Genomic DNA, 13,603 nt, shown 5'->3' on the forward strand with positions numbered 1-13,603 from the left:
GGCTACAGTCCATGGGGTTGCAAAGAGTCAGACATGACTGAACATGCACGCATCCATCCATGCAGTAGATGTATCCATCAGCTCCAAAAGTTCCTTGTGTCCCCTCACTTGCTTGTGGTAAGAATACCCTGAAATCTACCCTCCTAACAGATTTATGACCAACCTAGATAGCATAGTCAAAAGCAGAGACATTACTTTGCCAACAGAGGTTTGTCTAGTCAAGGCTATGGTTTTTCCTGTGGTCATGTATGAATGTGAGAGTTGGACTGTGAAGAAGGCTGAGCGCCGAAGAATTGATGCTTTTGAACTGTGGTGTTGGAGAAGACTCTTGAGAGTCCTTTGGACTGCAAGGAGATCCAACCAGTCCATTCTAAAGGAGATCAGCCCTGGGATTTCTTTGGAAGAAATGATGCTAAAGCTGAAACTCCAGTACTTTGGCCACCTCATGTGAAGAGTTGACTGATTGGAAAAGACTCTGATGCTGGGAGGGATTGGGGGCAGGAGGAGAAGGGGACGACAGAGGATGAGATGGCTGGATGGCATCACTGACTCGATGGACGTGAGTCTGAGTGAACTCCGGGAGTTGGTGATGGACAGGGAGGCCTGGAGTGCTGCGATTCATGGGGTCGCAAAGAGTCGGACATGACTGAGCGACTGATCTGATCTGAACAGATTTTTAAGTGCACAACCCAGTATTGTTAACTGTAGACACTGTGTTATACAGTATATCTCTAGGACCTGATTCATCCTGTTCGACTGAAACTATATCCATTGAACAACTCCCCATGCTCCACCCCACTACAGCCCCTGGCATCCATCATTCTATTCTCTGCTTCTGTGAGTTTGGCCGTTTTTAGAGTGCGTAAGTGGAATCACACAGTATTTGTCTTTCTCTGATTGGCTTATTTCACTTAGCATAATGTCCTCTCAGGTGTGTTGGTGTTTCACATGGCAAGATTTCCTTTTTAAGGCTGAATAATATGTCATCATATTGTTTCCTTTGACTGTTCATCTGTCAGTGTATTTTTGGGTTGTTTCCGTATCTTGGCTACTGGGAATAATGCTGCAGTAAACGTGGAAGTGCAAATACTCTTCCAGATCCTGATTTTAATGAAAGATGGGGGATTTTAAAGATTATTTATATAAATATCATTTATCACTTATACAATAACCTCTTAGATTGTAGTGATTTACATTTTTACATGCAGCATGTGAATGCCTTTTCCATATGTCCTTGTCAGAATTGTTTATTATTAATCTTAAAATTTTGCAGGGGAGGAGTATCTTGTTATTGACAGTAACTGAATAGACTTGGTCAGTTCCCTGGGGACTCAGATGGTAAAGAATCTGCCTGCAAGGCAGGAGACCTGGATTCAATCCTGGGTTGGGAAGATCCCCTGGAGAAGGAGACGGCAACCCACTCCAGTACTCTTGCTTGGAGAATCCCATGGACAGAGGAGCCCAGCGGGCTACAGTCTGTGGGATCACAAAGAGTCAGACACGACTGAGTGACTAACACATGACATATGCCTTCATATAGGTCTGAGGTTACAGTTAAAGAGGACTTCAGTTATGGAACTGAATGGCTTGACCTTGATGTGACACTGTCCTCAGGCACATTGCAAGCTGGGCAGGTGTCCCCCAGGAAGCAGTGTTAGCCCCAAACAGATTTTGGGTGAACTGCCGGGGCAGTGTTGAGCAGAGGGGCCAGCAGTGGGTCATCTGCCCGCCTTGGCCTGGCGGTATCAGGGAGACTGCCATGTTGATTTTGGTTCTGAGGTTGCAGGCACTGCTAAGAGACTCACACCCCACCCTGGGTTGCCCAGCTGAAAAGGTGTGAAGCAGTTCTTCCCTTTTATAGCCAGAGAAGTTGAGCCTTTGAAGACTGTTTTGAAAGGCTAGCATATCTCCTCTGGGGGAACTCTTCTCAGAGCAAAAGTGATTTTTTCATGTCTTTATGACCTAAATTATCTGTGGGTACAGAAGCTATTTTTTTATTGACATTTCTTCTTTGTTCCATTAAATTTTTGTGTTATCATTAATTTTTGAGTTTAAGTTTTACCCCAGCAAATTAATTTTGATTCTCATTTTCTAAAAATTTTGGGTTGGGGCATCCTCTCCAGTTATATAGAGGCACTTATTTTATCATATTGCTTTTATATACTTTTCCACTTTGCTGCTCACTTTATCTTTTAAGAAGACATTGCTATCCTAATAGAGGGCACTGTGTTTCTGTCACTCAGGAATTCTGATCACAGGAGAGCTGTGTTTTGTAATTCTAAGATGAGAAACTGTACGGTTGGGTGTGTACCACACAGCAGTGTTTGCTAATTTAACTAATACCGAGTTTTAACCCAGAAGTGGAAGAAACTGAAGTTTTCTCTGTGTAGTTGATACCAGAGGCATAATTAATGTGTGAAAGCAAACTTGCACACTTTCTCCAGTTTCCAGCCTTTATTAGGTCATCATGTCACTCAGAAGTGTGCCAGGCATGTAGTAGGCACTCCAGAAATGGGACTCAGTTCCTTTAGGATTTTTAAAGCACCTGGATATACGTTGTACCATGCCAGTCAAATTATGTGGTCCACGGGGAAAGAGCCCCTCAAAATTATCTTAAAATTTTCATTGGAAGTTTATCTCCTGATTGTACCAAGATTTCTCACTTAGTTCTTTAATAAGCATCTTACATAAAGCCGGTTAAATATAGATGAGATAGGTAAGAATGTTTGTGTTTGGCTTGGGTAAGGAGATGACCCTGGCAGGCCTGAGATGGTTTCTCTGGTTCTTACTGTTCAAATGGTTTTTTGTTTTAACAGCCCTTCTTTTTCCGCTTACTCCTCTTTCCCTCCTTCCAGTATGGAAAAGGCAAAGTAATAAGAGAGGTAAGATAAGCTGTAGAATCATATTTTCCTAAATAGGAAGATAGTTCCATGGATTATTAAAATTTAGGATATTTTTTTCCTTCCATAACAGCTTTATTTTTAATAGCTGTTAACTGCTAGCATACCAGCTGTCTCTCAGTAGGAGAATGCGTCAGCAAACAGTGTTAGGGTAGTCTTTCCCTCCCTCCCCCGGTAATTATTTTTTTAATTATGAAAGTATGATAACACATTTACAGGAGACTTGGAAAATACAGGGAAAAATTACATATAGTTCCACTATATATTACAATTATTTTTAAAAGTAGATAAATAGATATTTTAGTTGGCATTTCAATATCAAACTCCCCCAATTTATTAGAATGAATAGACAGAAAAGTAGAAGGATATAGTACACCTGAAAAGCACTATGAACCAATTCAACATAATTAAGATTTATACAATTTTCACACAACAGCAGGACACAAATTCTGTTCAGATTCCCGTGGACTATAAATCTGGAGACACTGGAACATATCCAGGGTCATAAGAAATGTGCAAAAATTTCATGGTCTGTCTGAGGTATTGAAATCATAGAGTCTGTTCTCATATCACTGTGAAATTATGTTAGAAATCAACACCAGAAGTTATCTGAAGATAACCCACGTTTTCAAGTGCAGTGTGACAGTTACCAAGAGAGCTCTTTAATTTAGCCATTGAAAGTGTGGTAGGGTAATCTTGTTTTAATGATTTGTCACATAAAACTATGATACCTTTCCTCCAAATTAATGTGTGCTAATTAGAAACTTGACAGCCTAGTGATAAACAGGAGTTCTGGAATCTTCTCCACCTTGTAATAATGCCGAGTTCAGAAATCCCTTACAAGACCTCTGTTGGCTTTGTGGTCATCTGAAAGTGACTTGAGGTGACGAGGACCTCACCACCCTGCAGGGCGACCTCTTTGCACTTCCGGAAGCTGTCATAGGAAGGCACTCCTGCTCGTCTGCACCCTGCCTGTGGGGAAGCAGCGTGGGATATATGTATCACACACACAAACTGCTTCACATCATGAGTATTTGTTTCCATCACTAGATGGACACCACCCAGGGCAAGGATCATGTGTGACTAGCTTTTTTCCTTGTAATACCTTGAACGCAGATACTCAGTAGTGTTTGGAGGATGACTTCTTACTTAGTTTCATATGACTTAAAGATTAACTAGAGGTTGGGCTAAACACTTTTTGCCTGTTATTTAAATTATAAAATGTGTAAGTTTCTCTGAGATCTGCTCTTCCTGAAGTGGATCCATGATGAAAATAGCCTAATCTGAGCATCAGAAAAGACCCCTTAGTCTACCTGATGCATGATCTCTATAGTTCTGAGAAGCAAAGGGTAATTTAAAGTAAGGGGTATGTGTGTGTGTGTGTGCGCACGCGTGTGTGTGAAAGTGATAACTGAGGACTTAAGTGATGGGTGGGTGAGAGCTGGCTGGGAGGGTGTGTGTAGGAAAAGCTGATCAGTTCTGAGCAATGATTAAAAGGTTTTACTACAGACCTTTATAACTATGAAGGTTTCTACACTTGATCTGAGCTCAGAATTTTTTTAAAAAAATGTGTAAGTGGGCCTTTGTAGGGTAGCTAACAGTCAAATTTAGGAGGTTTTTCCCATTGGTTACAATGGAAGTATTCTACAGTGATATGCTTTCAAACCACAAATAAACTGATAATTCATAGCAAATGATCTAGTTAGATAAGAAGTCCATTGTTTGGTTGTTTATTTGTGGTTCTCATCCCCACCAAAAGTGCAGAAGAGTAAAGCAAGCCATAAACTCTCTAATGACTAATGATTTTAGCTGTTGTCTCTCAGAAACCAAAGGGGATGACCTTAGAGAATATATTAAAAGCTGAGAAGCTTAAAAAAAAAGTCTGAAGATACTAGGGTACCTGGAAGGCACCTAGTTAAGTCAAGGAAGACTTGACTCCACTGGGAGTCTCTGGGTTTAGCGGCAGAACTCCCTGGAGTTTTAAAATCCAGTTTTCCTGTTCCACAGTGAACAGGCACAACGCTGCCGTCGGTCATTCCTTACCAAATGGCCCAGCCGTTGGACACCAACGGCCTGAAAATGCTCCTGGCTGCTGCTCCCTAGGTTGTGCCTGAGAACTCTGAGGCCAGAAAAGGAACACAGCTGCCCTCAGGCAGTGCCTGAGTATGGAACTTAAGTGTTTTGACTCTAAAAAGAAAATATCAGAAGAAGCAGAAACTACTGATTAAAGTTTACTCTGCCACATTCTGTTAACAGCCAGTGGATGTTGAGATTTGGTCTTCTTTCCTTTCCTTGCAACCATTTTGGGTCTCCTGGTGTTTCTAGCTTCCTGTGGATCCCAAACCTGCTCTGGACCTGAATGGGCTTGCAGCTGCGGGCACACCCCTCCTTCTAGATTTTGTTACTTGGAGGCTGCCCTGCCTCCCACTGCCGCTCCCCCTGCCGCCGCCGGCATGCTCCCCTCTGGTGCTTGGCACCCATTGCTGTTTAACTGGTGCCCTTCTCCTGGCTTCCTGGTTCATCGCAGCTGTGCTAGACCGAGATGACCACCAGAGCATCCTCAGTCTGGTATATTACCTCCAGCGACCTGGAGCTGGGCCTCACGTCTTGTCTGCATCCAACCCAAGTTTTGCAGATTTCCTCCCATTTCATACTGAGGGAAACTGCTGGTGACTCGGACAGTAAAGAATCTGCCTGCAATTCAGGAGACCCTGGGTGGGGAAGATCCCCTGGAGAAGGGCATGGCAACCCACTCTAGTATTCTTGCCTGGAGAATCCCATGGACAGAGGAGCCTGGCGGGCTACAGTCCTTGGGGTCACAAAGAGTTGGACAGGACTGAGTGGCCAATCTTACTTTCCCTCCTAAAGGTAGCTCTTCACAGCTGCACCGCCTTGTTAAGGAATGCGGTTTTCATTTTCTTCTGTTCTGATTCTTCGTTTTCTTCTGTAGTAACTGACTGCACGCAGCTCCCCAGCCAGCCTTCTTAGTGTTTCCTTTCACCTTGTTCATCCGTTCCCGCAGCGCCTCAGACCTCAGACCTCAGCCCTTGCAGGCACCCTCACTCTTCTCTTCCCGTTTCTGGTCCTACCCTGTGGCCCCGCCATTGTGTCTGTGTGTGTGTGGCATTTCTGAGCCCATTTCTTTCCTGCCGCCATGCTCCAGACCTTGAGCCAGCCCTGCACTCGCAGTGATCTGTGAGCCATCCTTTCTGCATCCAGCCTTGTCTCTTTGCCAGCCTGTTGTTGGCACCATTGCCAGATCTTAAAATCTTAAAATGCTCCATTTTTGAAGTCAGTCTTTCCCTGGTCCCTTTCAGAATCGTTTAAATAGTTCCCTGTTACCATCCGGGAAGGTCTGAACTTGTCGTGTGTCGCTCAGAGCCTGCTGTTGTCCGGTCCTGCCTTCCTCTCGGGACCTGCTCCTCCCTCTCCTCCTCCCCCTGCCACAGGCTGTGCCCTCTGCTCGGTGCTCCCTGAGGGGGCCTCGTACCTCTCGGTCTCCGAAAGTCCTTTTAGCTCCTTTATGGAGCCTTGTCTGCCAGCCATTCCTTTTAGGTCTTTGTTGATACTCCCTGGCTGACCTATTCATTTGACACTTAATTCACTAAGCAGACATCATGAAAGACATGCTTTTTTGCTTCTGTGAGGAATGGATTTCAGAGGGGGAAGAGGGTCACCCCCACTTCTCAGAAGCTTGTCTGTGTCTTCTTGTGTTTATATCTACTGGATCAGAAGTGTAAAGGCAGAGTATAAAGGCCTTCACTTGAAATTTAAGAAGTTTTGAAATCACCAGCACTCAGCAAGTATTCTGCACAGGTAGATAATAAATGTGTGAGAGCTGCTAGTACACTCCAGTAAGACTTCTTGGAATTTGGAATTTCTCGTTTTTAATTACTTTTGCATTTTGATTAAATTTTGTGCATTCCTATTTTAGCTTAGCGTGAACTATAACATTAAAATTAAGGTGAGAAATCTATGAATATAAAACCTGCAGATGACTTTAAGACTTAATTGGGTAAGATTATTTAAAATAGTGATTTCTCATTAGATTGGCCTTGTCCGTATTAACTTCTCTGCTTTTTTTCTTCAGTCTGCATGAAGAAATCAGTGATTTTTATGAATATATGTCTCCAAGACCAGAGGAGGAGAAGATGCGGATGGAAGTGGTGAACAGGATCGAGAGTGTGATTAAGGAGCTCTGGCCCAGTGCTGATGTGAGTACCTGTCTGGGTGCTTAGGTAGTATCCCTAAGATGTATGTGCATCTGTAGAATTGTGGTCTAATGCAGTTTCAAAAACTAACCATTTTCTCCAGCCTTTAGATAAAATTTTGGGCTTCCTAATTGTTTGCATTGAATTGAATGACTGACTTAAGACTACTTCTTTGTGGTACTGCTAAAGGCAAACTATATTTAGGAATCATTAGTATAAAGAGAAGAAAGACAAATCAAGCCTCTTTGTGTTGATAGCAGTGGGTTATTTGGATGTGATGTATCAAAACTCTGTTACTATTTTGTTCCAGCCTGTCAGTATGAACATTGCATAATTGTTTATAGCTGAATGAAGATGTCAGGTAGAAATTTGTTGTGTCATTTGAAGTTCATTTTCATAGTCTAATGTAGGCGTGTACTCTACTCTCCTGAAACTGCCGTTTCCTTCTCTTTTTCTTATCACTCCTTGTCTCTCAGTATAACCCCCACCCAGTGAACAAACTTTTGCCCAAGATTTCCTCTGCTTGTTTGTGGTTCTTATTATTGATGGTCACCTTGGGGGGCTCCTTTGAGGGTTTATTCTACATTTTGTTCATTCAAAGAAGTAATTTATTGGAATGCCTTCCTTTGTATTATGTAACTTTTCTTTAGACTGTGTCATGGGATGGCAAGAGCAAATCCAGGGAAGCTTTTTTGATCCAGTTGGCAAAACAGAGAAGCTTCAAATAAGATATTATAGGTACAGGGAAGAACGCATGCAAGCATGCTTAGTCATGTCAGACTCTGTGACGCCATGGACTGTAGCCCGAGAGGCTCCTCGGTACGTGGGAGCCTCTAGGCAAGAATACTAGAGTGGGCTGCCGTTTATTTCCTCCTCCAGGGGACCTTCCTGACCCAGGGGTCGAGCATGGGTCTCCTGCATTGGCAGCTGGGTTCTTTACCACTGAGCCGCCGGGGCTTCCCACAGGGAAGAGCGAGTGACACTAGTATTTTATCGAGCAGCTGCTGTGTGCCACGTTGCTGCTCCTGCGTGATCTAGATTGGTGACTCCCTGGGAGGCATTTGGCAGTGTCAGAGCCATTTTTGATTATCGTGACTGTGCCCCTGACACAGTGAGCAGAGGCCAAGGAGGTGGCTAGACATCACACGATGCACAGGACAGCTCTTCACAGCAAGGACTTACCTGCCCCAGATGTAAGGTTGAAGTTGAGAAACCCTGATCTGAATCAGTCCTCCTCCGGATGAGGGCGATTTTAGAACATGAGGCTGTGATTGAGTCCCTTGGTGCACCTCACCTCACAGGCTGAACTTTTTTCGTGGTTCATCCCTCATGGCAGCTACTTGTGTGCACGTCTGCCTGTGTCTCCCACTGTTCTCTGTGGGTAGAGATGGGCTGTGTGCTGGTGTTGTGCCGCAGTATGCTGCTATAGCGACAGTGCCTGGTGTTCTCTGTGGAGACTGCCTGCAGGCTGCCGCTCGTCCTGTGACGGAGGCAGTCTGCCCGTAATCCAGGAATCTATGAGGAGATTCCTGCCTAGAGGAATAGAAGTTAAGGATTTGGGATTGTGTCTTTAGATTTTTTTAGGGCAGCAGCAGCAGTGAACATTCCTTTTGAAAGGTTTCTGTTTAAGTCCACATGTTTGATATTTGAACCTATATTTAAACTAACTTTCAGAAGTAGTGCTACTTAATACTACTTTCTGTGAGACATGGAATCTTGCGTCCCCGAAAGCGTGGTGGTAGGAAAAAAAATGCTCTTGTAGTACTAAAAGTGACCAGTAGAGGGTAGCAAAGTCCTACAGTTCTCCATGGTTTGGCCTTTCATCTGATATTTTTTGTTGTTGTTCAGTCCCTAAGTCATGTCCGACTCTCTGCAACCCCCATGGACTGCAGCACGCCAGGCCTCCCTGTCCTTCACTATCTCCTGGAGTCTTCTCAAACTCATATCCATTGAGTTGGTGATGCCATCCAACCATCTCATCCTCTATCACCCCCTTCTCCTCTTGCCCTCACTCTTTCCCAGCATCAGAGTCTTTTCTAATGAGTCGGCTCTCACGTCAGGTGGCCAAAGTATTGTAGCTTCAGCTTCAGTATTAGTCCTTCCAGTGAATATTCAGGGTTGATTTCCTTTAGGACTAACTGATTTGATTTCCTTGCTGTCCAGGGGTCTTTCAAGAGTCTTTTCCAGCACCACAGTTGGAAAGCATCAATTCTTCGGTGCTCAGCCGCATTTATGGTCCAGCTCTCACATCTGTACATGATTACTGGAAAAACCGTAGCTTTGACTGCAAAGTGATGTCTCTGCTTTTTAATACACTGTCTAGGTTTGTCATAGCTCATATTTTAATATAACTTTTTCTATTTCAGGTCCAGATATTTGGAAGTTTTAAAACTGGCTTGTATTTACCTACAAGGTTAGTACATTTATGAAGCTTTCAAGGAATTGTGTATTTTTCTAGAGTTTATTTGACTGTTAAATATGTAAGAATAGAAACAAAACAGATTTATGAAAACTTACTTGTATTTTATTTGAGTTACCTTGGAATAGAGTATCACTACAGAGAACTGTTCAAGCCCATAACGTAACCCACTAACACAGATGTTAATGTAATATTATGGTCATGACCTGGTCATGCTCTAGAGCTCTGTATACTCAGGGAAGCCAAGTCTCTCATTTTTTATTAAGAACTCATATTAGCTCCTGTCACCATATTCTGACTCAAAAATTTAGGGTATAGACTCTTCTCTGAGGAACGTCTTGGTCTTTTCAGGCCCCTTGTTATTTTAGTCTTCTCAAATGAGGTCTGTCTTGGCCCACAGCTGGGGATGAGAGTAGGATATGTATGTTGGGGCTGCTTCGAGGGGATGGTAAGACTTATTGAGGATCAAGTACCTGTTCTTCAAGAATTAAACTGCCGTGGTCTTCATGAAGCAAAAACATTTCATCGTGCGTTTGTTTTTATTGTGGTAAGAGCACCCACCATGAGATTTACCCTGTAACACACGTTCAAGTACCCAGTATGGTATGATTAGCCGCAGGCATCCGCCATGGTTTCCATTTGAGTTTGCTTCAGCCTACTTTACCCAAACTTAAAATATGTTCAAGTGGATGCATCCTAGCAATTTTCATTCTTCCCATTGTTGTCCTAGGCCTACAAAACTCTGAAATATTCAACTTTGAGTTCTTTAATATTTTTTCCTTATTTAGGTTCTGAGCATCTGCAAAGCCTGAGTCATTCTTTCTAAAAATTTAATTTTTGTGATAACCTAGTTCAGATTTGAAAAGGGCACAAAAATAATGACAATGAAAAGTCTGAATCCCACCTCTGTCCCCCAGTTTCTCTGCTTGGAGGAGCTGCTGTTACCAGCTCCTTGCATATCCTTCCAGAGAGATTCTTTATATGTAAAAGGAAATGTGTGTTTCTTCCTTTCTTACACACATGGTGGCATACTGGATATACTGGTATGCCTGCATCTTGCTTTTATACTTGATAATGTAAGTCACGATTAACCAGTTAATTTCTTTCACTTGGAAGGTCTTAAGGTTTTTAGTACCAGAAGCCTTTATGAACAGGAAACATTAACTGATGTTTTTGAGGGTTTACTTCATTCAGAATCACCCTGAGACATGACTAGGAGAAGTAGGAGGTTGTTAAAATCGCCAGCCTCCACTTTCTGAAAAACAGTCCTCACCGACACATTTAGTCTTCATTGGGCAGTGTGAGAGTGAGAAATAAGTTTTCATCATGCTGGCAGTAACTTGCTGGCTGTAGCTTGAAGGAGTGACAGTGAGTACAGTTTCTTGCTTCTTTCAACAACTCCTGTCTGTGCTCTGTGTTCAGTGACATTGATCTTGTGGTATTCGGGAAGTGGGAAAACCTACCCCTCTGGACCCTGGAGGAAGCTCTTCGGAAGCATAAGGTTGCAGATGAAGATTCGGTGAAAGTTCTGGACAAAGCAACTGTAAGTTCTTTAACATTTCATCTTAAACTCTCCAGTTACTTATGCATGGAACGTGTAAAATTAAATTTTAATTTTGCACACAGTTGGATTGTGACTGAATGATTCCTTCTGTTCATGATCCCAGTGCTTGCACATAAACAGTTGCATTTGTGAGACAAATGAATTGTTCTGGTTATCTATTTCTTTAAAAATTTTTACTCTATTTTATCATATAATACTGTATAGATTTTTTAATATAAAAAGTGTAAGTAAAAATATGGATATCTAATAAAGTTTTAGTTACACAGATATTCTTCTATCATATTTTGTATCTTTGAAGAATTGTATTAATTGAAATTTTATAGATCAAGTCATTTTAACTAATGGAGTGAACATTAAGAATTTTCATGGAAGCTCATTTTAGAAATAAATATGTCTATTTTAGAAGTTTGGATATTTGCATGCCAGGTTTTATTAGAGCGAAATGGGTGGTTTCTTTATTAAAAACTATTAATTTGGAAATCTAGTTCTGTATATCAAGTTTGCTGGTCTCAGTTTTCTAATGCATGGTAGAAGAAGAGCTTTTTTTTCTTTTTTTAAAAGAATTTCTGATACTTCGTATAAACCATTCCATCATTTTTCATTTGAGAGTAATTATTACATTTTAAGTTCTCTTGTCTGGTTGTTTTTTGGGCTATTTGCAAAACTGACCAAAAATGCCAGTGACTTATTGTGTGTGTAGCTTAAGAATCTAGCAGTTTTCTTACTGGAAACAGTTTGGTGCTGTGGGCCGACATTCATAATTCTTGATCTTCTTGTGTTGGAAACTGTTCTCCAAAGTAGATTAATGTCGAGAAAAGTTTTTGTTACTTTGTTTCAAAACTCTCAATCAGTAGAAATTCCAAAATACACTGCATGAGTTTAAATGCTAAATATGCAACATAAGATATCTAGACAGCCAAGTCTACTCTGGTATGGCGTGTTCAGAATACTCAGTGTTTAAAGTCTTCCTGAGAAGGTCAGGATCTCAGCTCTGGTAACCTTCCGTCCTCCGACTTGTCATTTAACTTGTTTGACGTATTTAAGTTTTACCTTTCTTTTCTTTCTAGGTACCTATTATTAAATTAACAGATTCTTTTACCGAAGTGAAAGTTGATATCAGCTTTAATGTACAGAATGGCGTCAGAGCAGCTGACCTCATCAAAGATTTTACCAAGGTCAGAGAATTCATAGTGTTTATTCAATGAGACTATTAGAAAATGGAGTTATGTTTTGAAACTCTGTTGTGGTGGTGTTTTGGTATACTTGGCTAAACTATTTTTATATGTGTATTGCTGACAAATGCTTCTTTTCTGTGCGGTGGTTTTTACTTTCCTTGAATCTGCTTGTCATAATCAGTAATTTATAGTGTGGCCTCAGGTAAGAATTAAGGGTTGAGGAAGCCTTTGAAGAGCTTCTCTGCCCTAGATCCTTCCTCTTAGGGAGATTCGGGCTGAGTCATGCCACGCAGTTCACTCCTGTCTGCTTTCAGTCTCGCAGGAGTTCCGATTAAGACCCTCTCTAGGAGCCTTTTCTAGGTCTTAATCCCCGGGTCACCTGCGCGGTAGGTCCTGCAGATGTCCTTCCCTTATCTTGGAGTGATTTAAGTCTGTTTCTGCTTGTTCTGTTTTCTTCCTAGAGAGTTCACAATTTATCAACACCATCTTCAGCTGGACGCATTGGCTTTTTTCTCCCTAAACTAAAACTCTGCACTGCTTTGGCTTAAATTATCTTTTCTCTCCATTTGATTTTTTTCTTTAGCAGTTCTTCGAGTTCACCTTTTTCTTTTTATGTAAGAAAAAATTATAACTCTCATGTGATAAACATTATATTCTCATATGAAATGTGCAGAAAAAGAAAATATCCTTAATCCCATTCTTTTGGAGATACTGGGTGTGTGTAAATTTTCTTTTTACCAGAAAAGAAACTTTTTAAAAAATTGAGAATAATACACATAATTAAAAAAAAAAAAACCTATTATAAAAGGGTAGCAAAAAGTGAGTTTACTTTGTCTGCTTAGATCAGCTACATAGGATTTGCCTTCATCAACTTCTTTTCTTTGTTTATCATCTTCTTGAGATTTTTCACTAAAGAAATAGCATACCATATATATGATGTCATACTTTTTTTTTTAAAACTTGCTATTTTGGAGGATTTTTGTGTCAGCAGTCAGGAGTTTCTTGAGTCTTCTCATTGGCCACCCTCGTCAGGATGGGCCATGCCTTGTGCAGGCAGCTCTTCCCGTGTTGCTCCCAGTGTCTTCTGCTCTTACAAAAAGCGCTTGGTGAGCATCTTCCACGTCTGCATCTTTCTTTACACTAATACATTGTAAGAAGATTCCTGGAAATGGAATTTCTGGGTCAGAGGATATATGCAGAGAAAATTCTCTTGGCAGTTTGCTTAATTGTTCTTTAAAGAGACTACATCTATTTCCGAGTTCAACCATAGTGTTTAAAAATGTTTATTTCTCCATATTTTTGTTGTTTCTCACGCTCGCTTACTTTGACATGAT

The 13,603-nt window shown here is 41.5% G+C and overlaps 1 protein-coding gene and 2 non-coding genes across 11 annotated transcripts in view; all 3 read left to right on the top strand.

The window, feature by feature from the left end:
- Positions 1-13,603, top strand: part of TENT4B (terminal nucleotidyltransferase 4B) — a 73,097-nt gene that overhangs the window by 46,680 nt on the left and 12,814 nt on the right. For all 9 annotated transcript variants that reach the window (XM_024978942.2, XM_059877424.1, XM_059877423.1 and 6 more), the window contains exons 2-5: positions 6,991-7,114; positions 9,478-9,524; positions 10,953-11,073; positions 12,162-12,269. In XM_024978942.2, coding sequence (XP_024834710.1) covers positions 6,991-7,114; positions 9,478-9,524; positions 10,953-11,073; positions 12,162-12,269 — 400 coding nt within the window. The remainder of the gene's footprint in view (positions 1-6,990; positions 7,115-9,477; positions 9,525-10,952; positions 11,074-12,161; positions 12,270-13,603) is intronic.
- Positions 4,160-4,241, top strand: LOC112442434 (small nucleolar RNA U2-19). The gene has a single exon (XR_003030528.1). It is a non-coding gene; the product is annotated as a small nucleolar RNA U2-19 (small nucleolar RNA).
- On the top strand, positions 4,382-4,451 carry LOC112442433 (small nucleolar RNA U2-30). Its single transcript, XR_003030527.1, has one exon. It is a non-coding gene; the product is annotated as a small nucleolar RNA U2-30 (small nucleolar RNA).

Source organism: Bos taurus, chromosome 18 (assembly GCF_002263795.3).
Source record: "Bos taurus isolate L1 Dominette 01449 registration number 42190680 breed Hereford chromosome 18, ARS-UCD2.0, whole genome shotgun sequence".
In the NCBI taxonomy this organism is placed as follows: domain Eukaryota; kingdom Metazoa; phylum Chordata; class Mammalia; order Artiodactyla; family Bovidae; genus Bos; species Bos taurus.